Raw genomic sequence first — 23,715 nt, 5'->3', positions numbered from 1 at the left:
TGGTTCAGAGGTTACTATAACTAAATGAAGTTAATTCTGTTTTGCAATTACCTGCATTTCAGTTTCAGTATTTGCTCAGATGACTTAAAGGCTTTGAAAGGCGCATTCAAATAAACTTCCGAGACCCTCCTAGCTATTGATCTCTGCTGCATTCATTAGATTCCCTAAGAACACAGAGCCGGTTTGCTACAGTACTTAGCATCTACCTTGTCATGTGACAACTGCAATTATCTTTTTTGGCGATGAATACAATCTTTGCAGTGATTACCTTTTAAAAATTTTTCTTAGCCAATTAAATAAAATTTGGTGACATTTCAAAGACTGTTAATCACAACCAAATGCTCTAAATGTCAGGATGCATTGAAATTTTCGCTGCTAACTGATGAATCACTGAGCTAATTGTAGTTCATCATCAGGCCCTTGTCATTGTTATTATTATGGAAAACACTTCCATCGCTCTCGCTATTCAATAAAAATAAGTTCTAGACAAATATGAAGAGAAGAGATATTACTCATCAAAGCATTTGAATTTAATTGCATTCTTCAAAATTCTCCAACTGCAGATTGCTGCAGAGAAAACCAGGAACTCAGCCACGAAGGAAAGTAGTGGTTTTGAGTAAATAGCTCCGGGCAGCCCCTTCTTCCAGTCTGCAGTATTCAGATATCTTTATTTCCCTCTCTTTCTTGCCTTTTGTTTGGGAGAGTTTTTCCAGGATGTTTTCAAATGAGTTATATGAACAACAGTCCCGGGGTGTCCTGATTTTTTTCCGTTCTGCAGCCTCTGTGACCAAATGCATACATCACTTGTATTCAGTGGCACGTCACTGGGTTTATCCAATGCCGTGAAGGCTGTGTTGTATTGCAGGCTCTCCAAAACATCTCCAGAACAACCTGTTGTTAAGACAAGGCTGCAAAGCTGTTCTTTCTTATTACACTATGTTGGTAGAATCTTAGTAGCATCTCAGAGAGGAAAGGACAAAGTCATTTATTGAGACTATGAAAGCCTAGTTGAGGTGGGTCTTCAAAGTGGAGGAGAGGGAAGAGGCTTCGTTGAGACCAGGTACGAATCCTAAATTATAGTTTAGGATTGGTGGATGCAGCAAGGGGAAGATTTTGAGGTCAGGGTTTCAAAGAGTTTTAGGGTATAAATTGTCCTTTGATGCTTTCTGTTGAAGAGTTGATGGGTCTCTCAGGAAGTTCCTGGAATAAGCAATAAAGTTATTTGCAGTTTTCATCTTCCTGAGCAACAGTTTTCTAGAATAGTAAGTTATGTCAATAAAGACAGTAGAATAGGAGTTATGTGGAAAGCTTTGTGGTCCGATGGCCTTAGTTCTCAGGTATTTCTACCTACTGATACTGTATCATGGGCCCTGTCTGCTCATTAATTTAAGGGCACCTGTCCAGTCTGAGTTGCAGGGATGGCTGTCAGGGCCAAGACTAAAGTGAGGCACATTCCAAGGGCACAGAATTTAAGGAGCACTCACTCACTCTCAGGGTAGTGGCCTTGGTGACTGCCGTGCCACCCTGGAACACTGGAAAGGATAAAGGGAGGAAGAGCAGGAGAAGGAAATGAACATTTGTGGAGCCATTGGATTGAGGAATGTCATCTCATCATTGGGACGCCATAGGTAGAATGTACCGAATCTGGGAGTAGATTCTGGAGCCAGACTGCCTGGGTTCAAATCTCAGCTATGACAGATATTAGCTGTGTGATCTTGGGCAAGTTAGCTAATCTCTCTGTGCCTCTGTTCCTCACCTGTCAAATGGGGATAATGATAGTACTTATCTCAGAGGGTAGTAAAGATTAAGTAGGTTAATACTTGTAGCCCAGCATATAATGAACATATAACCTGTGTTGTAACAACCATATAAGCATGTTATTGCCATCTTATAAATGGAGAAAAGGATATTCTGAAAAGAGACCTTATCCTAGGCACCAATTTGTGGTGCTGAGATGGGTTTGAGTATTTTCTGCTATACTATGGTATTCCATGCATGTTCTGAGTTGGTTTTGCTTTGTCCTAATACAGCCATGAGGCAATTCATTCCATCCATCCATCCATCCATCCATCCATCCATCCATCCATCCATCCATTCATCCAATCTTCTTTCAAGTTACTGCAACTTCAGACTCTTCATTAGAATTCTAAGTCCATGGAGACTGGGCATTACTCTTCAATGTGAGTGCTTTTTTAGCTCTGGTTCATCAGGAGCCAGCAGCAAATCCAAGGGCTGCCTCCATCCTTCCCCCGTGTCATGGTCAACAGATTTAATGTGCCTGTATGTTGTCACTCCATGCCTTTGTACATGCTCTTTGCTGTCTCTGAAAAGCCCTTACCCCAGATGCTCACCTCCTTCAGGTATTACTCAAATGCCACCTTCTCATTGAGATCTTCCCGGACTGTTTTTTTCTAAAGTTGGCCCTCTGCATTTTCTATCCCCTTTCTTGCTTTATTTTTTTTACCTTAGCGTCACCATTATCCAACATACAACATAATTTACTTACAACATAGTTTACTTACTTACTTTGGTATCTCATCAAATAGAATACAAACTACACAAGCAAAGAGATTTTTGTGTTTCATCCTCAGCGCTGTGTGGGCACTTAAGAAATAATTTTAGAATAAATGAATAAACTTCACAGATTGTAGTGGTGGGAGTTTTCACTACTGAAGGTTAAAGTCATTTTGTGTGTTCCCCATTGTCATATAATTGTAGGGTTTTTAAAGGCCATTGCTTTGAATTGTAGCATTAATAGCATTCATTAAGGGGATTCATCACCAGATTCAGGGGAAGGACAGGAGTCTCTGACAACCATAGTCTGGTCACCCAAGCTACCGCGCACAAAGGCTGGGGACTTTTGAAATGCTATGTAAAACTGAAAGTTGAAATTTAGAGTTTTGTACCCCAGTGGGCACAATCTTGGAATTTCAGCATGCTGTACATACTAACATACATAACAAATATATAATGTTACATGTTAACAAATATATGTTTAAAACAAACCCTAAAAATGGGGTTCTTACAGTGTAGTCTGAATTGGCATGTTCCTGACTTTATTCTCTGTGTGTACAAAACCTCCTTGATTTTATTACATAGCACAGTCTGCATCCATCAGACTCATTCAAACTAGACTCATTTAGATTTTAAAAGAGATGTTACCTGTCACATATTCTGCTGCCAGTAAATGTGTTTCTAAAGGGTTGTTGTGCCAACTCCTTTGGACTTGTATTCTGAAGTGTTATCCATGCTTGAAGATAAGAGAGGTTAACTGTCCTAGAATCTCACTTCCTGCCTTGTGTGTGTTTTTAGGAAATCTCTTCTGTGGTTCATATTTAGTTCCAGTTTTTCAGAGCAAATACGGAAATCCATAAGTGGGGAAAGGCTTATCCTGTAGGTTCTTTCTGGTGATGCAGAATGAGCTCTCATTTTAAGAGGCTTCCTAAGCCCAAGATCTCATGCTTCTGAAGTCTCATGGATATACAGAGCCCTCTGATGAGTTTTTCAGTTTGAACTCATTTCTTTCCACAGTTCAACCACACTGGACAAGGAAGCATCTGCAGCCAGGCCATTATGCTCATCACTGATGGGGCAGTGGACACCTATGATACTATCTTTGCAAAATACAATTGGCCAGATCGAAAGGTAAGTCGATGTTGATGGCGTCCATGCAGTGCCATGTGTGGAGAATCTATATTGCATTGTAACCTCCAGATTGTCCATGGATAGGTACCCCATGTAGCCTTAATCTCATCATGACCTGTGGTTTCTCAGCCTTGTGTTTTCTGGTTGACCAAAACTGAATACTATGGCTTTTCTTGTTTTCAAAGTGAAACTTCTTTGGAAGAGAAAAGAAACCCATGAAGACAGGTTCAGTGTGTTCAGTGAAAAGATTCGCTGTGAAGTATGCTTTTGTCCTTAATGGACAGTGCTTCTCTTTGTTTTTGTTTTCCATGGAGCCAGAGCCGCTTGCTGGACCCAGCATCTACAGAATGGTGAAGGCAGCCATGGTGGCCCTGTAGCCATCTCCTTTATGTTTCCGTGTTCCTATAGTTCCTTCCTGGGCCCTCATTACCATCCAGAATCTCCTTTCCATCCCCCCAGTGCTGTTCCTCTCTCTTGTCAAAGCTTGTTTGTTCTCTATTCAAATTCTTTCTTTGGTTTCCAAGCTAACATTTATTTATCTGATAAACGCATATGTTAGGGTATCAGTGACAGATATCAAGGTTTTTGGTGTCTTTTGAGTCCCTTAATCCAGAGTTCCTCAAGCTGTTAGCCAGTTTGAATTCCCTATGGAGATCTTTTAAATTGTGGATCCTATTGTACACTTAAACAGAATCAAAATCTCTGAGGGTGTGGCCCAGGATTCTGTGTTTTTAATAAGTTCCTCAAATGGACACCAATCGGCAGATTGGCAGTTGTTGATCACTATCTCAACTAAATGGTGAAATTTGAGCAAGAAAAAGAGGTGCGTCAGAGAGGGTGTTATCCTGGGGGTATCACAAAGGCGCTTTCCTATCCTATGTGCCAGTGGCATTACTCTGACTGTCTCTGTTGGGGCATGAGGCTATCGAGACCAAGTCCGTTCTGCTTCTTCAACTCTGTATGTTTAATTTCTGGGAATTGAACTAACCACACCCATGGCAAAAAGAAACAGAAGACAAACGACAGATGTGCACTCAGCTGTATCCAGAAAGCATGTACCCTTGAGGCAGCGTGAGCTGTCATTGCACATTCTTTCAGTCATTCTTGATCCCCACGTGTCTCTGTTAACACAGGCATCTCACCTCACCAAGCATGATTCTGGTGCTTAAAGATATATGTATAGTTTGTACAACATGGTCCCCAAATGGATGCCTCCCCTATTGCTCAACCTTAGAGAAAGCCACCATTTCTGAAGCTGGAAGGAAAACTAGCTGTGCTGAGCTTGCTGAGAGTAGGTGGGACTCTGGCATGGCACTTGCCTGAGGGAGATCCAGGAATAAGTTTGGCTGAATGCAGCTCCCACAATAAGCACTGACTTTAGAATCCAACCCTTGAGTAAGCTGGAAGTTCACTGTTGGACAAGGTGATTTTAAATGAGATATTTCAGGTGATGATTTCCCAGGACACGTAGAGGCCAGAGTTAATTCCTGGTAAATGTACGTGATGCAGAGTGAGGAGCATGCTGTCTGTACTTGCACCCCCGCGGCACACAGCACAGTGCTGGGCACATGGCCACTACCTAAGGCACAACCCTGAGGCGTGGCTGAGTGACTGAGGGGCCTGGGGGGGAGGCCACAGCACTAGTCAACATGGGTAGGGCCATGGACGTTTTGTGGTCAAATAAGATGTTCACAGATGCTGTGACATCTCACAGCATGTTGAAGGATATTTTACATTATTTAGGACCATCTTAAATAAAAGAAGGAAGTAAAAGGGGCTTTTAATAAGCAGCTACATTAATACCAAATGTATTATCTTGTGAGACTCATGTGCTGAATCATCTGAATCCCTCTTGCTTGGTGATACTTGATGGATAGCTGTAGACCAGGAATATTGGAATTTAAACATCCTATCCTTACTTGCTGGGAGAGGCATAGGATGAAGGCTGCAAAGTCATAACTCTAAAGACAAAACACAAATTTCAACATATCTTTCCAAAGGAACAATATTGACTTCAGGCCAGGTGCTTTCTTGGATTAATTGGAACCAGAGTCCTGGAAATTTCAACATTACATGAAGCAGTTTGATCTACTTATAAAGTATTATCAAGCAGAAGCAGACTTTCTTTCTGTAGCAAGAGGGCCTTTATCTATGATTAGAAATTAATAGCAGGATCCCGCCCCTCCTGCTCCATTCTGGAGAGTTCCATGACATTCATATGCATATACATTCTCTTCTTGAGGACTTCTCTGTGAAGGTGCGGGTAATGAATTTACATAAAACCCCAATGTGATTTAGCACTGTGTTAAAGAGAGATGCTGTGTCATGTCTAAGCTGTCATTTTTCTCTATTGTTTTGAATGTTACTTAGTAGAGGGTTGGGTCATGCTGTCGTTGGCTATCTTCATGATTATAGAAACAGGAAATGGAGAGAGTAAAATGATCTTAAGGCTGGAACCTGATTCCTATAAAACAGTGATTCTCAAACTTGAGTGAGGATGAGAATCATCTGGAGGGCTTGTTCCAACACAGATTGCTCACTCCACCTCCAGAGATTCAGATTCATTAGGGCTGGTGGGGCCTGAGAATGTCCGTTTCTAACAAGTTCCCAGGTGACGTGGATGCTACTGGTGGGCGAACTGCACTTGGGAGCCACTGCCACAGAAACAGCCCAAGGAATAGGGTTTGGTTACTTGGTGGGCTCTGCCACTTCTGCTTCCCTCTGTTTACCTTTACGAGGGCCTGTTCCCTCAGTCAAATTCAGTGCACAGGTATGTGTTTCTTGGCTCATACTTTGTTTAAAAAATTGTCAATTACTGATCATGATTTTAAAATCTGGAGATAGAATATAAAATTTTAAAGTTTTAGTTTCATAAAGGGGTACACATGGCGCTTTGGAGCCAGCATTCTCATATGGCAAAAAACGGCTGGAGCTGAGGAATGGCTGCTCCCTTAGATGGCAAATGCCTGCTCCTTTTGGCCGTGGCCTCCATCACGCTCCATTATTTCCTCTCAGCCCACTTCACTTAAATTCTTTACATACCCATAGGTGTAGGGTTCTGGACCACTGCTCCAGGTTAACCCAGGCTCTAGGTATTTGTTCCTTTCTCTTAGGTCTGCCATAAGCTTTCCCTCTTCTTCTCCAGCCAGATGCCATCTTGTCTTTACCTGAGCCCTACACTTTACACTCCCTCAGAGCTGTATAAGAGAAGTGTATACCTTAATGTCCAGTACTGTAATCACTTCTGGGCCTATTTTTCATCTTCACTGGTTTGGTGAGTTCTTGAGGACAGGTTCTGAACCTCTGACCAGTCCCACCACCATGCACTCTGTCATGTCCCTGCTGAGAAGTATAGCATTGAGTCCTTAGGGCAGTCTCATGATTCCTGGCCACTGGTGTTTACACCCTGTATAAGCTCCTCACCTTGAGTGTAGTTTGCACCTGTGACTTGTTTCTAACCAATAGAATATGGTAAAGGTTAGGGAATCTTGCAGATGTAATCAAGGTCTCAAGTCAGCTGATTTTTAGCTAACTAAAAGGATATTATCAGGAGTGGGCTTTACTTAATTGAAAGCCCTTGAAAGAGGGATTAGACACTCCCTGAAGCCAGGAGACTCTCCTTGCTGGTTTGATGAAGTTAGCAGCTGTTTGGAGAATTCCATGTGGCAAGGAACTGGGGGCAGCCTGCCTCCAGCCAACAGCCAGAAAAAAGCTGGGCCCTCCGTCTTATAGCCACAGGGAAATGAATCCTGTGAACGGCCTGAATGAGCTTGGAGGCAGATTCTTCCCCCGTTGAGCCTCCAGTTGAAAACACAACCCAGTCAACACCTTGATTGCAGCTTTGTGAGACAATGAACAGAAGATTCAGTTAAGCTGTGCCCAGACTTCTGACCCACAGAAACTGTAAGATAACAAACGTGTGCTATTTTAAGCCACTGCATTTGTGGTCACTTTTTATGCAGCAATAGAAAACTATCAATATTGGAAGAAACAAGGTGAAGGGAGAAAGGAAAGAGAATCATTTCATGGTAGCAATACTATGAAACATCTCCAAACTTAGTGGTTTAAAATAACAATCTATTATTTCTTGCAGTTCTGTGGGTTAACTGGGTGGTTGGTTCTGCTCCCTGTGGTGTCCAGTGGGGTCACTGAGGAAGCTGTGTTCATCTGTGAGCTTGGCGGAGCTGCCTTGGTTCTCTTCCCTGAGGGCTCTCTTTCCATGCTGTGTCTAATCCTCCAGGTGACCCTGTGAGTCCTGTCTCTTCAGTACAGTAGCCTGGACTTCCTTACAGTATGGCAGTTGGGGTCCAAGAAAGGAAAGCAGAAGGAAATGGGGAGCAGGCCAGGGGAGCACTTGTGGGTGTCATGTTTTAATGCTACCTAATCAGGGCCTTGTGTGAGGCAACTGCTTGATAAAACATAGAATGAGTTGGAAGAAGGAAGCCATTACTGGTGATTTAACTATGAGTCTGTGAAGGCGACATCATGATCGCCTATGCAGTGTGTCCCTTGCCAGCATGTTATTGCTGGGAACAGAAATGAGGAGCTATTTATTCGTTTATTGGATGCCATTTACTTTTGCCTAATATACATTGGTTAGTGGCTTCATGGCAGCTTTACACACTTGGAATAAAATATGAACTCCTCAGTATGAAAGGGACTCATTCCAGGATCTGCTTAAGAAATAAAGCTGCCTACATTTCTACATTTAAATTAGAAAAATGGGACTTCCCTGGTGGTTCAGTGGTTAAGAATCCACCTGCCAATGCAGGGGACACGGGTTCGAGCCCTGGTCCGGGAAGATCCCATGTGCTGTGGAGCAACTAAGCCCGTGTGCCACAGCTACTGAGCCCATGCGCCTAGAGCCTGTGCTCTGCAACAAGAGAAGCCACCACAATGAGAAGCCCCCGCTCACTGCAACTAGAGAAAGCCCGCACGCAGCAACGAAGACCCAACGCAGCCAAATAAATAAATAAATGAATTTATATTAAAAAAAAAAGAAAAATGGCTATACCTGCCATTTATATAGTTACTCTTTCAAGTGAACTTAAAAAAAAAAAAAAGAAAAAGGTCTTGGAATTATTAATCATTACCTCCCTTGATGTGTAAGACAGAGTGGATAGGTAAGAAAATGATAAGTTAGAGATTTTAAAAAGAGGTTGGCACACTATGGCCTACTGCCTGCTTTGGGCAGTCCTTGAGCTAGGAATAATTTTTACATTTTTAAATGGGGGGAAAAAAAACTAAAGGAGAAGAATATTTCATGACTTGTGAAAATTATATGACATTAAAATTTTACTGTCTGTAAACAAAGTATTATTGTAACACAGTTATACCCATTTGATTATATGTCGTCTGTTGCTAAATAGTTGAATAGCTGTGACAGAGACCATCTGGCCCGCAAAGCCTGAAATATTCATTTTCTGGCCCTTTAAGAATATGTTTGCCACCCCCTGATCTAAAGGAATCTTTGAAGAAATTTAGAACAACCAGGGTATAGTTGAGAGTCATTGCGATGCCTTTAGAAATTTATGCATTGGCTGAATTCAACAGAAGATGGTAATGGTGAGTTCTTCCTGCCTTTCCATTGCTTTTGTTCTACTCAAAGAGACGAACCACATGACGGGAGACTTGATGGCAAATACTTCTCCATGCTGTAGGTGTCTCTCCCCCATATGTTGCGCGACCCTTTCTTTTTCTGTCATGAGTGAGTTCTGTCCTTCTGTGCGCCTGCCTGCTCCTTCAGGGCTGCCCAGGGCTGGGGCACAGTACCTGGTGACCTGGTGGTCCAGAAGGAGAGCCAGCAACAGGTACCCAGCCTGGGACTGCACCCCGTGCCCGGAATGTCGGGTCTTCATAAACGTGAGATGTAACTGCCCCTGGAACCCCGTTTTGGTGGTGACACGGCACGTGGCAGAGTGTCACAGCTTTTTGTTCTCTGGAGCAAGAGGGAACACCCTGGAGAGAATCAGATTCCCTTTTTTTGCCAAGACCCAGGAAACCAGAGACTCCCTGAATCCAAACGAAATGGAATTCCTGGAATCCCTGTCACTGTGGGGTCAGAATCCACCCACTCATGGCTTCCTGCCTCTTATTTTGCTCTGCGTTATTCTTCAGGGAGAGAGATTTGACTGCAGCTGTCACATAACTGACCACGTCTTAACTCACTTCTGCTGTAGGTAAACTGTGAAACCCTGCCTGGGTATGCAGTGTGGGTAATGACCCTTCTGTACCTGTTAGATGCCACTGTGTCTGTGCTTCATGTGGGTCTGTGATGAGAAACACAGGTTGGATTAGAACGCTCAGTTTACTCCCCCTCCCCAGGTCTCCATCAATAAGAGAAAGTTTTAAACCAATTTCTTGTACTTAAATATATAAAACAAAACTAATTCTTACTGAATGCTGACTGTCAGGCACCATTCTGAATGTTTCTTTTGTATTTATTCTCACAGAAACCCCATAAGGCAGGTACTATTATTATCCCTTTTTCACAATTGAGAGAAACTGAGGCAGCAAGGAGCTACATAATTGACTGAGGGTTCCATAACAGTGTTTGGTGGAGTCAGAATGAGAACCCAGCAGTTGAATGCTCAGGCTGTGCCCTTAACCAGGATGCACACTTCTTAAGGGCAAAAGCAAAACAAAATGGCCCTAGGTCAGAGAAAGAGCTGTCCATACTGAGAATGCTGTCATCAGGACAATGAGTTTGTTTTCTTGGCCTTCCCACTTCCAAGTGCAAGAGAATCTTCAGTGTCAGAGATTTGGGGATCTCAGAACCCACTGGGGCTGCACGCAAAGAGTAAGAGGAAAGCCAGTTGTGCAGCCTTAGGACGAGGCTGTCTGGGTGCACCTAAATGATTTTCCTCTTCTAAAAGCACAGGGCAACCTCAAAGGTGAATGCAATTTCAGTTGAGTGTTGTCTTTATCTGTTACCTCCCAAACAAAAGTGGAGGTGGTAGCTGTGAGGCCCCTCAAGAGACAACCAGGACTCAGGGGCCTTGGAAGACGCCTGGTGGGGCTGCAAGGAGGGGTGGACACAAGCAGCTCTTGGTGTGGGGGTAAAGGGAAGCCCTTGATCATAGAATGGTTTGGGGACCTGGCTTTGGAGCACTTTTGGGAACTGTTGGAAATCTGTGTCCTTTGAACTGGTAGCACATCGATCTCTAAGAAGGGGCTCTCTTGGGAGTTTTGCCCAGGCCTTCCTCCCTTGGCACAATTTGGAAGCTAAAGCCTCAATCCCACCGTGTCCTAGTGGCCTCAGAGGGACTGAAAGACTTAGCTCTGCCTCGGTAGCTCTGGGGTGATTTTGGAAAGCCCAGGAATCCCTCTCTCCTCATCTTTCTGGGGACAGGTGCCACTCTGGAGAGCAAAATTCCTGAGCTGAGTGAGTGAGGAGTGAGGGCTTATCTTTTTAAGAGTGCAACCTTTAAATAATCTTAAGTGATTTGGAAGGAATTTTTTGTTCTTTCTTTTTTCCTAAACTACATTATTCCCTTTGACATTCAAATGATTTTACAAAACCTTTTTTTTTTTAGCCTTCCTTTGAGCCGGTTGAGAGGAGAGGGATTTTTCCCAAGACCACAGGCAACTGGGAAAGGAGTTAAGTCCCACTGCTCATAGAGGAGGGATCTCGACATTCTCCTCCCACCCACCTGCACTCTGGCTCTGTCATTCCTCATCCCATAGAACCAGATTAAGGTGGGGGCTGAGGGTGGCAGAGGCTGTTGGAAGGGGGTATAACGGGGAGTAGCCAAACAGGGGGGCAGTAATTCATTCATTCAACAGATTTTTATTGAAGGCCCTCTGTGTCCCAGGCCACTGTACCAGAGCCAAGGCGTATGGGGCTGACGTGGTGGCTTCAAGGAGATCTCACAGAGCAGATAACATCACAGATAACAAGTGAGAAGACCAATAATTAGAAACTACGATAAATCTTCTGAAGGAGACAAGCAAGGGCCAGAGACAGAGTAATGGGGTGGCCAGGGGAGCCCTCTCCAAGCAGAGTGCATGCGGGGAAAGGAGCTGAGCATGGAAGGGTGAAGGGAACAGTATTTTCAAAGGCCCTGAGGAGCAGAAGTTGGGTGTGTGTGAGGAGCTGGGTAAAGAGCCGCTGGCTGAGCCTGGTGTGCCGGGGGTAGTGACATGGGCGGTGGGGTACTGGTAGGACAGGCAGGGCCAGCTCCTCTGGCCTTTGATGGGCACAGAAGGAGTTAGGATTGTGCTGCAAGGCTAGTGGGGAGCCATGGCAGGCTCTTGAGCAGAGGAGAGGCACGAGCGGGTTGTCGTCAGAACCTTTCTCTGGCTGATGTACAGGAGTCAGCCTATGAGGCATGGCCCTGGGCTGGGCATGTGGTTTGGGTACTGGCTCTCCTCATCGTAAATAATTTCAATAGAGGGTGGTCTAGGTAGTAGACTTTTTAAACTTCCTATGAAAGTTCCCAGATGCGCCTATTTCTTACTGCTGTTTTACTTCAGGGCTCAGTCTGGTGGTTACATTTCTCTGTCCCCTTCCTCCCTCCCTCCCTCCCTCCCTCTCCCTCCCTAACTGAAGTCACCTTTGGTCTGAAAGTTTTGCGTGAGTTTGTGTCGTTGCTGTATTTTCTCAAGGGTGATCAGTCCTACAGCTGTCTTAGGAAAATAGCAGGAACATTCATTTCTTGTGGTCAGTCAGTGGTATGACAGGAAAAGACATTTCCAGTCACCGTGGTAAGAGCTCACGCAGGCCCTCCTCACCGCTGAAGGGAGAGTCGAAACGGTTCGCTGTCTCCCGGTTTATTTTTAATTACTTCTGCTGCTATTAGACATCTTGTGACTCCAGCAAGAAGAACATGACGAGACAAGTTAGGAACGAAGCCTATTGATGCGTGCCTGCTGCCAGCCATCGAAAAAGCACTTCTTGTCAGGGGCTCAGAACAACTGCGTGGGCACCTGCCCCGCTGCCACCGGTGCTGTTCCTCTTGGTGGGCTCAGCGTGGGGGCCTTGGCCTCCACCCAGGCTCCGCTGTCTTCCAAAGGCAGGCGGGGGACAGTGCACATTCCCAAGTAACCGCCACATCCTCCTGGAAATGGCTGTCCCTCCCTGCTCCCCGTGCTGGGTGCAGAGTCACACACTTCACTTGCTTTTCTCATTTAATTCTTAGTTCTGCCCTATGGGTAGACACTCTTTATTACCACTCTCATGTCATAGCTGAGGGAACTCAGGCTCAGAGGGATTAAGCCACTAGCCCAGGAGCCCACCACTCTGAAGCTGTGGGGTCTTTGATCGTCATCCACATCAGACCGTTCACACCTGTGCTCAAAAACTGAGGGGTGCGTGGTTGGGGGGACTTGCTAAAAATGTTTCCTAGGTTCCATTCTCTGCAGGCCTAGCCCTAGAATTGGCATTTTGATAGGTGGCTCCTAGACCCTCCTCTGCTCAGGGAAGCTGGGGCCACTGAGAAATGCCAGTTGCCTGGGTTATGTGCCCCGTGGATCGGGCAGGGTCCAATCAGGAACAGAAATCCGCTAGTTATTTTAGCAAAGAGTGTTTAATATTAAGAATCATTAAGCAGAAAGGGCAAACAGTCTAAGATATCATGGCAGTAGCAACTGCAGGAAAAAGCTGCCACCCCTGTGGCTGGTGGGGGAGGGCAGAAGAGGGGAGGGGAAGAGAAGGTCATTATTAAAACTTAGAAGCTGGGAGGAGAGGACTCAAAGGGCTAGGACCCAGACCTCTGAGGAGGACACACCGGCTCGAAGGTGCCGGGGTCTCTGAACCCAGAGGAGGGTCCTGTGCGGCCAGGATCCAGACTCTTGAGGAGGGGGTTCTGGGGTCTCTGAGGGGGATGCAATAAAATGGATTCTGTGAGTGTTGGGAACGCTGCAAACTGGATTCATTCACTGCTGCTGGAATGAACTGCCCCTGCTGGGGTGAAGAGGCCTCACTGGAGTGATGGCACTGGGGCCAGGAAGCCAAGAGGGAGCACTCGGAGGGAGCAAGTCCCTTCTCTTTCCTTCATCCTTGCGGCCTCCCCAACACTGACCCTTTTGGCAGAGCCTCACTGGAAACAGCTGCCAAAGCGGAAATGTGGTTTGCAGAGCTCCAGCCCCAGTCTCACAGAGCCCAGAGAACTTGGTGGCGAGACACATTAGCTTATTAACTGGCACACCCAGCAATAAGTGGAAGCTTGATGAATAAGTTCAACATCATTTGCAGGCTATTGACATGTCAAGTTCTTATTTTCTGCATTTTTGTTTCTCTTAGACTATTGAATAGGGCCCTTGGGGAGTAGGCAGGGGTAGGGAAGCGGTGCTGCCTAAAGGAAAGAGGGTGGTATCTGGATGCTGACAAATCTGTTTCCCCCCATCTGTGTAAAGTGGAGGTAATTTCATGTGTCAATTCCTTGTCGTGTTGTTCAGAATTAAAGATGATGTGCTACTAAGCTCAGTGCTGGGCACAGAGTGGGAAGACTGCATGATGCTATATCATCATTGTCACCATGATTGACAACCATTCACATTGTTAAAATCCCTCTGTTACAGCCAAAATGTAGTTGTACTGGATGAATTCAAGATGGTATAGCAATAATTTTTCAGATGTGGAAAATAGAAAGTATTCTTTTATCCTTGAATATGGATCACTCCTATGTGGTGTGTTGGTTGACTTATAAGAAGATTAAACTATTCAGCTGCATTTAAAAAAACATTTCCAGGCCTTTCATTTTACCTGTTTCCTGAATAAATATATATATGCAGTATCCTTTTTACCTAAACTTCTGACACTTATGAAAATATACTGAGATATATTTGACTGTTCAGTATCATTAATTAATGATATACAATAGCTAATATTCTTCAGTACAGATGAGCAGGCTGTCTTGGTGAAACATAAAAAGGAGATTTGAAAAGTAGTGTTGTTTTATATTATTTGTCCCTTTTCTAGAGTGGCAGTGAAGGCCTAGACAGCCTGGGCAGGTGTCCAGGATATACTGTTTCTGAGCTGGGTGACTTTGGGCAAGTGATTGACTCTCCTTGTGCTTAGTTTCCTCATCTAGGAAATAGGGGGCAAGCACCATGCCGCCCTCACAGGGTTGTTGTGGGGGCCAGATGAGTAGCGCCAGAGGCTAGCAAGTCCTCATTTGCCCCCTTCGTAAAACTCCCCTCTAGGTGGTTTGGTGGGAAGGCCCCTGACAGCCAGTCCATGAGGCACTGAGGACTGTGAACTTGTTGGCCAGGTAAACAAAAGTCTCTTCCAACAGAGCCTCCTCACCCCAGGTAGCCAGAAGCTGGCCTCCTGGGGGAGCCTTGCTCAGGCTGAGCCCATCTTGCATGTTCATCGTCTCACCAGTGAGCTGTTGCCCCCTTTTCTGCATTTCCTTTGTAGGATGGGCCAAGGAGGGGGCTTAGCAGGGTTGAGAAGAGGGAAAGATGCCCTGGCGTGCTGGGAGTTAGGAGCACCCAGGTATGGAGGCCAGCATGCTTCTCCACCCCTGCCACTCTCATACATGCACATAAATTGCAGTCAAACCACATCTCTTCTTAATTCTCAGGTAGATTGGTTTCATTGGAAGTAGGCATTCCAGAGCCTGTTATCCACACAGCAGCCAGACACTTTGGAAACCGGAGGCAGATTGTGCCAGTGAGCCTCCAAACCTCCACTAGCTCCCCACTTTGTGCCACGTTTAAGCCAAAGTCCCAAGAGAGTACCTCAAGGCCTGGTTTGATGGGTGCCCATTCATTCTGACCTCTGTTCCACTCTCTCCTCTCAGAGCCCACTACTCTCAGGCCTTTGGACGTCTGCAATTCCTGTGCCCTCCACCTGGGGCACTCTGCCCCCAGCTTTCCACATTGGCTCACTCCTCACTCTCATCATGTCCTTGCCCAGACACACCTTTTCAATGAGATCCACCCTGACTACTTGATTTAAAGTTACCCCCTGACAGACCTGACCTCCAGCAATCTTAGTTACTGCTTTCCTTTTGGTGATAGCCTTTTCATCTTGTAATGTATTAGATAAACATCACAAGAAAGTAACTGTGTTCATTGTCCCATCCATCAGAAGCAGAACTTGATCCCAAAAGCCCAACAGGAAGAATCCCCAGTCCCATACCTGACCCTGAGCCTTGCACCTTCTGGTACGTTTTGCTTGTTTCATGTTGATAGGTCTTCATCCCAGAGGAGCCCTTTGCGTTTTTAGCTAACTTTATTGGTAGAGAAATCACCCTTATGCCTCATAAATGAAGCTCCTTCTTCCAGTAGATTTCGGGAAATCCGGTATTCTCCATAGGCTGACCCTTGCATTACCCCTTCAAACATCTGGGGATAAAACCTGAGGCTCCCAATGCCAAATAATTTTGGCCATCGACCTGTTATCCATCCGACTACCCTTACCTTAATGATTTACATTAAAAGTACCACGGGAGGAGATTTATAGGGCTTAGCGAATATGTTCCGTCACTGCAGCCCTGCACTTTAGAAACTTCTCTCGGCTCAGAGCCTCCCATAGGAGCCTTTCCACTCCCTCCCAGGATCTTCACATTAAAGCTGCCTTTGGTTCGTTGTTCACTGTTCCATATGTAATAACCGATTTGGTCCTATCCTCTTCACTCCTTGGAGATTCCCATCTACAAAACAAAACAGCTGGTGGTGGTGACTGATGGGGGAGACTTGTGTGAACTGCATGTTAACTGTCCAGCAGGAAGCCTGCTGCCTGATGTGCCTTATTAGAAAGCAAAGAGGCCCAAGTGGAGGCCCAGTCACATTGGAATGCCAGCTGAACTGGAGACGTACAGGGAGGATTAGCTGCGTGGCCCCACAGCCTCCTGGGGCTACATTAGGTCCTGGAACAGATTTCCAAGGTGCCCTCTGTTTTGGAGAGGGTTAACCTGGCTATGGGCAGGGATTTGGAGCCTTTTGGGTTGGAGCCTGAATTTTTGGCACTCTCATCCTTGGTTCTATGAATCTGATCCTCAGAACTCATGGAAATGTTAGGGCTTTTAAGATTTGGATCATATTAATTTGCCTTCACATGATTTGTTTCTGTGCCTCAGTGGGACAGAGACAAGAAGTGATGGTTTTGGAATTTTGAAGAAGACTTTTCCGGTTTATGCTCCAAACGGAAGGATGTCTGTGCGAGCCAAAGAGATACTTAACTGAAATGTGGTTATTTTCCCCCACAGAATAATTGTCTCAACCCTCCTAAAAATACTGATCCTTTCTCTTCCTCTGGACTTAGGAAATGGCCTGTTATGTGCTTTTATCATAAAAAAAAAGAAAAAAAAAAAGGACCAAAAAAGGGGAACTAACCCTTCCAAAAAAAAAAAAAAAATCCAGCGAGAGTAATCTTAAGGGATGGACAATTGGCCCCCTGACATCAGGAGAAAGAGGTGGAGCTCTCTGAGCTAATTTATAAAACAGCCTTGTAGCTGTTGTAGCTTGTTGTAGCTCCTTCCCAGTTTTCTTGCAAGAACCATTAGAAAAGCCATGTGGTGGTACCTTGTGGTTATCAGAGGGAAATAGGACAAACTTCTCCAGGAAGGCAACAGTGTGAACGAGACAGAATCCCTGAAAAGACCTATATGGGACCTGAGATGTGAGAATGCAAGTGTTTGAGAGGAGTCCTCCAGACCTTTCTGGAAGAATCCCTTTCTGTCCTTGCTGTGGCCATTGTCTTCACTGACTTAATTTTAAAACTGTTGCTGCAACCAACCACCTTCTGTTCTCCCATTGACTTTGCAACCTACCAGTTCATGGTGGGGAGCTCTGCGGGCCTCAGGGTCGTGAGCCCAAGAGGGGGTTAGGGACAGTGCAGGGCCTCCTGTTGTCCTCAGCCCAGCTGGGCCTAAGGGGCGATGGTGAATTGTCTACCCCTCCCATCACCCAGCTTCTCTGCATTCTCTGTTTGGTGACTTGGCCTTCGAGGTGCCAGGACTTTGATCAACCTGTGGCAGAAGGTTTGTGTGAAACCCTTCCTGGCTTCCTTTTTTTACAAACACAAACGGGATCTGGAATTGATCCCAGATAATACATCTGCCTCTTAATTTCACTTCAGAAGGGCAGGATGACAAGAAAGGCGATGAAGACAACTAAATGCATTTATGATTTATGCCCCCTGTGATAAATCAATGGATGATTTCTCCCCAAAATGTGAACACTGCCTGGCTAACTCATACCAGCTGATGCATCTGTGAGACGCATAAGGTGATGGTGGCTGAGCCCCCTCCTTCCCACGTGCACGCCAGGCCTCGAACTCCGTACCCCAAGGATGGGGATGTGGACGTGTGAGGGGGGGTCGTCTATATGCAGTTAGGAAGGTGCTGCTTCGCTGCCACCTTTTTTTCTCCCTGGGTCTGTGTTTCCCTTTCTTGTGGCCCTAATGGTACAGCTCTGTTCAGCCCGTCCTTGGTTCATCTCCAGCATTCCTTTCTGCACTGGCCTTTCTCTGTGGTGAGTTAGATTTTTCCATTTCCTAAAGGTGATTTGATCAGGCCAGTTCTCACTAGAGTCCCTCAGAGTGAGTAGGGAGAGTGGAAAATCGCATTAACTCTTTCACTAACTCCAGCTGCCTGCACTGAATCCCAGATGGCAAGGAGGTTCTGTGTTGAGGGCCAGTTCCAGGCCTTTGTAGGCAGCTCTTTGGAGTGCTAGCTTGGGAAGGGTTGCAAGCGCCCATCTGGCTGGAAAAGGGGCAGGGCCATGACCAGTGGCAGTCTGCTGTGCACAAGAAGGCCAGTGGTGGCCCTCATGCGCCATGTCTGCCATCCCTTTCCTCTGTGGTTTCTTCATATCCCAAAGGCCTCACCTTGCCTTTCTGGACTTGGAAAGCCACATCTACATGTTCCAAAATAGACTGTCATTAGAAATTTTTAAGTCTATTGAACCATCTTAGGCTGCTTGGCAGTCACATAGCAGCTGGACGACTTACTTTGCCACCTTTTTTTTTTTTTTTTTAAAACATCATCTGAAGCTAATTTATCCAGGAGTAACTTGGGCTTTGGGGGGAAAAGTCACATTCGTTTTATAAGTTACGTGCAAATGAAAGGAGAGGTTGTGCCTCTCATTTTCCTCTTGTTGAAAATGTCTTTGTTACTCCATTTTTGCCTTTCTTGAGAAACACTCAGGATTACCATTTAAAGAGTTAAGTAACGTTATTTTCCTTACCTTGCTTTCTGGAAAAAAAGTGCCAAAGCCATTTCCTGGGCCTAGACTGGGAGATGAGATCCCCTTTAGATGGGCAAAAGCAGAGCAAGAGGGTCCAGAGACTGGCGCTTTCTCCCGGAGGCCAGCAAGGTTGCTGAAGTTCCTTGTTGGAGTGAAAGCTCAGCATGGAGAGATGGCTGGAGATGGAGGTGCAGGCTGTGGGCTGGGAATTGTGAGGCTTCAGCTGTAGGCTCTGATGCTGGGACCAGATCTCCCTGCTTCATACAGGCTGTGTATAGAAAGGGGAAAAAAGTGAGCCAGCTAGTACAGGTTATTCATTTGATGTCTCTCCTTATACCTCACATTAGCATTGCCCCAGCCAGAAATAATATACCTGCAGCTGTGTTTCTGTAGGACAACAGGGATGTCTAATAATATATCGGGCTAATCTAAGCTGCCTTTTCTCCAGCGATGCCCCAAGGGGGAGATATATACTGTACCTTTATGTTATCCAGTGGTACTAATCAGAAACTATTGCTGTGGAAGCAGCTTGTCCTGTTCGGTCCTCTTCTAATAGGAAATCATAAATTAAAACAGAGTTTGATAGATTCTGCTTAATGCCAAAATGAAATCCTCACATATTTTGTTGGCTGTTACATAATCAGTTGACTTCTCAAAGGAGTTCTAATTATGCCTATGGAATAAGCTCAAGATAATGAAATGCATTCACCTCTCTGGCAAGCCATCTGTCTCTTAGTACTGAGCTCTGAGTCAGTCCTCTGGGGTTCTCCTTCTAGCTTGACCAATGAAGCTTTATTTACAGCCACAGAACTTGGAAGTGACATACAAACTTATTTTATATGTACCTCTTTTTTATTCCCTCTAAGAAAATCAGTTTTCCTTAGCTTCATATACTGCGTAAAGAGCCGTGTGTAAAGTAGCTGTACTAATCCCAGAACATTAAGATTTTCCCCCCCGCCCCAATGCCTTACTAAGGCTCATAATCTCACAAAACTGCCAGAGATAGGAAGAGAATAATGACAAAGCCAAAGGGAATAAGTTCTTTGACTCTGAATTTCATTATCTGTGACATTAATACTTAGTAAAAGAGTTGGAGAGATGGATGGATAGATGGGTGTGTGGATGAGTGGATGGTTGGATGAGAGGGCAGATGTGTACTTGAACAGATGCATGAATTTTTAATCAGAAAGGGATATAGATGGAAAAGAACTAACTCAGAAAGGTCTGCCTTTGGATATATTATTGTGGATTTGATTGTTAGAGAAAATTATGAGGAAAAAGAGGGAATTTATTATTAATAATAAATTAGGTCTAATTAAAAACTAAAGTGGGTCAATCAAACATAGAGTACCTTGAATTCCTATGCTTTTTTCATGCTGTGTCATTAGCATGTGACTGAGAGGGAAAAGACCCTAGTCTTTATTTTTCCTTCACAGAACAATATTAATAGTAATATTTAATCAAGTGTGAACAGCCTGCAGAGTCCACGAGGCCGGGATCTACCAGCAGGAGTGCTTCTCGGGTGATTGGTCCAACACTGGGGATGGAGAACCATGAAGTCAGAGTGTGGATTTGGCTCCGCCATTGTTCAAGCAGGCATCCTTGGCCTTTTGCTGTGTTTAATTATAGTGACAAAACCTCAGTCACTGTTTACACAGGCTTATTCCTCAGGTGTAGAAATGTACTCTGAGCTCACTCCTGGCATTTGCTTTGCAGCAAGGGGAGTTCTTTGTCTTTTAGATTAAAAACAAAATCATTCTGTTTCTTCTGATGTTACAAAAGTAAATATCTTCCCCAAAGCTTCACAGATTGCTGTGGTGGTAAATCAGTTTGCCACTTAAGCCACTTGACACAGGTGACGAGGACCCTACCATTGATAAGCAACCACTCAGTTGTGTGCTTGCTCTTAGCGTTCCTTCAAGACTGCCGTCCTCACGGGGCCTGCAAGGCCCTGCCGGGGTCTGGCGTTTAACCTCTCCCAGGCTTCACTGCAAACCTGGCCTTTTTCTGTGCCAGGATACCTCTCTCCCTCCCCCAGAGGGCATCTGCAGGTGCTGCTTCACCCGTGGAGATCCTCCTGTTCGTTACTCAAAAGAACACACACTTTTCAGATTTTAACTCTTGTCCCCTGTGCCCCCGCCTAGATCATATTCTTTTGTCCTGCTTTCACGTGGGGCAGTACTCCTTTCCTTCTGAGCATTGATGTCTACTTCTTACATTCTCATCAGTGGAATTGTCTTACTGTCCGACTCCTTCATTAAACCGTATGCTCCACACAGTAGAGCAGGACCATCTTCATGGGCTTGCTACTGGCAGCTGCTCAGGGCTCCTCATTCAGAAGGGCTCTGTGCTTGGCTTTAATGCTCTGCTATTGCCATCTTGAAATCCTTTATACTTTTTTGAACAATGGCCCTCACAATTTAATTTTGCAAATCATATGGTAGGTCCTGGGTTGGAGCCATGTGTTTCTATCAGATTTCCAGCATGTGGTATATGCTCAAGACATATTTTGTAAAGGAATGTTTCAGTGACAAAAGATGGTCTCCTCTCATTAAGGCCTGCAGTATAAAATGCTTAATACCTCATATCAAGTCAGGATGCTATATATTTCCTTGGCAGCTCACTACTTAATCTTATTCTTTTCATAAGTTTGGCAAATGCAACCAAAATTGAATTAAAAAGACATGCATATTTTGCTCTAAGAAAAAAATAATTGATTGTATAAAAGGAAGTATAAAAATGGGCTGGCCTGTTGTTAATTTTTTGTTCTATATTTAGAACTGAAAGGGTAATGTTTAGAGAGCCAAAATGCTAATTGTCTTGCAAAGAGTGCTGTAATAAGCTGGGGCAAACACTGCATTGGAGAAAATATCTTTCAAATGGTAGAGGAAGTTGAAACAGTGACTGGGGCTCCTCTGAAGTAAATATAACGCTTTCCCCTGTGCAAGGCCAAGGAAATCCTGAAATAACAAAATGTCCAGTTTGATCTTTGCATCATGTAGTTGGGGAAACCTTGCTGTCTCATACAGCAAGCTTGGCCAAATATCTGCTGAGGAGTTCATGGAGAAATGACAGGTGTCACCATTTTATACAGTGTGCCCATAAGTTTTCTGTCACTTGTCTGAGTTGGACACGTTTTCCCCATTCTCCCTTGCCCACCCCAAAGGTGACTGCTGCAGGTTGCGGAGTTGGCAGGATTTTCCAGGCTGTGCCGGCACAAGCTGTTAATAAATTAGGGGCACAGAAGTGTGATGGCAAGGCGTTTCCTCCTGGAGTTCATAGGCCTTCCAGAACATTTATGTCTCATTACAGCCCGTACAGTAGTTTATGCCCTAATAAATCAGAGAGGCTTTGCAGAGATGGGCTGGACTGTAATGAATCTTTCTGTTGGCATTTTCCCTTTACAGAAGTAAATAATGGAGCAAAACCGCCCCATCTGGCCACTCTGTAAGAGAGAACTCACAGCAGGAGCTGTTTGCTCAAGCATGACAAAGGTCACTGCAGGTAGCAAGAGCAAGGGGTGGCAGCTAGGGCTGTGAGTGACAAGGTGGAATGAAGCCATTTATGAGCCTTTATCACTGTGATTATAGGCATTAGCTGGACTGCCAGGGTCCTGTTCTCCCTTCCTGTGATGGGCCTTGGGTCTTCACTGATTTTTCACATTTAATTTCCAGACCTGTTGGATGTTTTGCAAGCAGTACAAGTAGACACACACCTGCAGCATGGCGTGTGGACCCATTCACTTTGATTTACATTCTGTTATCTTAATAAGGTACGCTTTCAGCTAACTGGAAATTGTTGCCAAGCAGAGGAAGGGGAGATCACCTTCTCTCTGCTTTCCTTCACCAGTGCAAAGAGATGTGTGACGAAAGCCAAGTAAATATGGAAATTATTATTAATTATGTGGTGATGGACAGAAATGCATTATTCTGGCTAGGAAATCAACTTGTCTCTAGTAGAGGTTTACCAGATGTATTTAAAAAAAAAAAAAGGGTATGAGTCACATTAAAAACAGTGCCTAGAAATAAGTGATGAATTTGTTTTTGATGTTTGTGCATTTTTACAAGGGAACCCATCCTCCATTTTGGAAGTTAACAAATATTGATCATTTCCTTTGTTTCTAGTAACTGGAATCTGTTTTCATTGGAGGAAAATTTACATCTAGCTAAGTCAAAGACTTAACTTGTTTTTCCCTGCTTTTTTCCACCCTAGTTGGTCTGAGTTCCTGCCCTTTGCAGGGCTGTGGAGAAACTTTGGATGTGCCTGGGCTGCTTATTTGTGTTTACAGAGAGGTTTCTGGGAGCCCTTGGAGGGGAGAGTATATCCAGCAATTTCTATTCCATAAAGACTTGCCTGGTGCCTCTTCAGTAACCACTTTGCTACTGGGAAGGCAGAGGAGAAGCAAGTGAGGGAGCATGCGATTTATCAAAAGTGACAAAGAGAACAGAGCTCTTCCATCAGCCTCAGCTCTCCTCATATTTACATAACACCTTCCTTCCAGTGTTTTCCCCAGCAGATGGCCAGGTGAGGTTCACAGACTCTGCACAGAAATACAGCTGCAAGGGGCAGGCACAGGGAATATTTTGGGCTCTCTCCCAGCAGAATTACGCAACAGTCCATGGAGGAGGAGGCAAGGAGGCAAGGTCACTCCCTAGCTAAAGAAGTTCTGGAAATGTAGACTCAATGCCAAGTGCGGCTTGCAAATTGGGAGGTTGCCAAGGCCCAGCACCCCAAGACTCGGGGAGGAAGTCAAATCCTCGAGGAGTCAGTAATTGACCATGAGTGGGTCTGCCCATCTGCTCTGCTGTCATGGGAAAGTTAGTGAGACTTGATGGGGTCACAGAAGGACATTAATGCATTGACTGAGATGATTGGGCTCTGCCAAGGGCAAAAAGAGTCTACCCTTCAAAGGGAGCCTCCAGGTAAGCTGGA

At 44.9% G+C, this 23,715-nt stretch overlaps 1 protein-coding gene across 1 annotated transcript in view; it reads left to right on the top strand.

Annotated features, from left to right (window-relative positions):
- Positions 1-23,715, top strand: part of CACNA2D3 (calcium voltage-gated channel auxiliary subunit alpha2delta 3) — an 832,322-nt gene that overhangs the window by 397,774 nt on the left and 410,833 nt on the right. Inside the window, exon 11 of the mRNA XM_082346809.1 lies at positions 3,532-3,645. Within this exon, the coding sequence (XP_082202935.1) occupies positions 3,532-3,645 (114 nt within the window). The remainder of the gene's footprint in view (positions 1-3,531; positions 3,646-23,715) is intronic.

Source organism: Balaenoptera borealis (genome assembly GCF_965194805.1).
Source record: "Balaenoptera borealis genome assembly, chromosome: 12".
Classification (NCBI taxonomy): Eukaryota; Metazoa; Chordata; class Mammalia; order Artiodactyla; family Balaenopteridae; genus Balaenoptera; species Balaenoptera borealis.
This window is presented reverse-complemented; position numbering and strand designations above follow the sequence as displayed.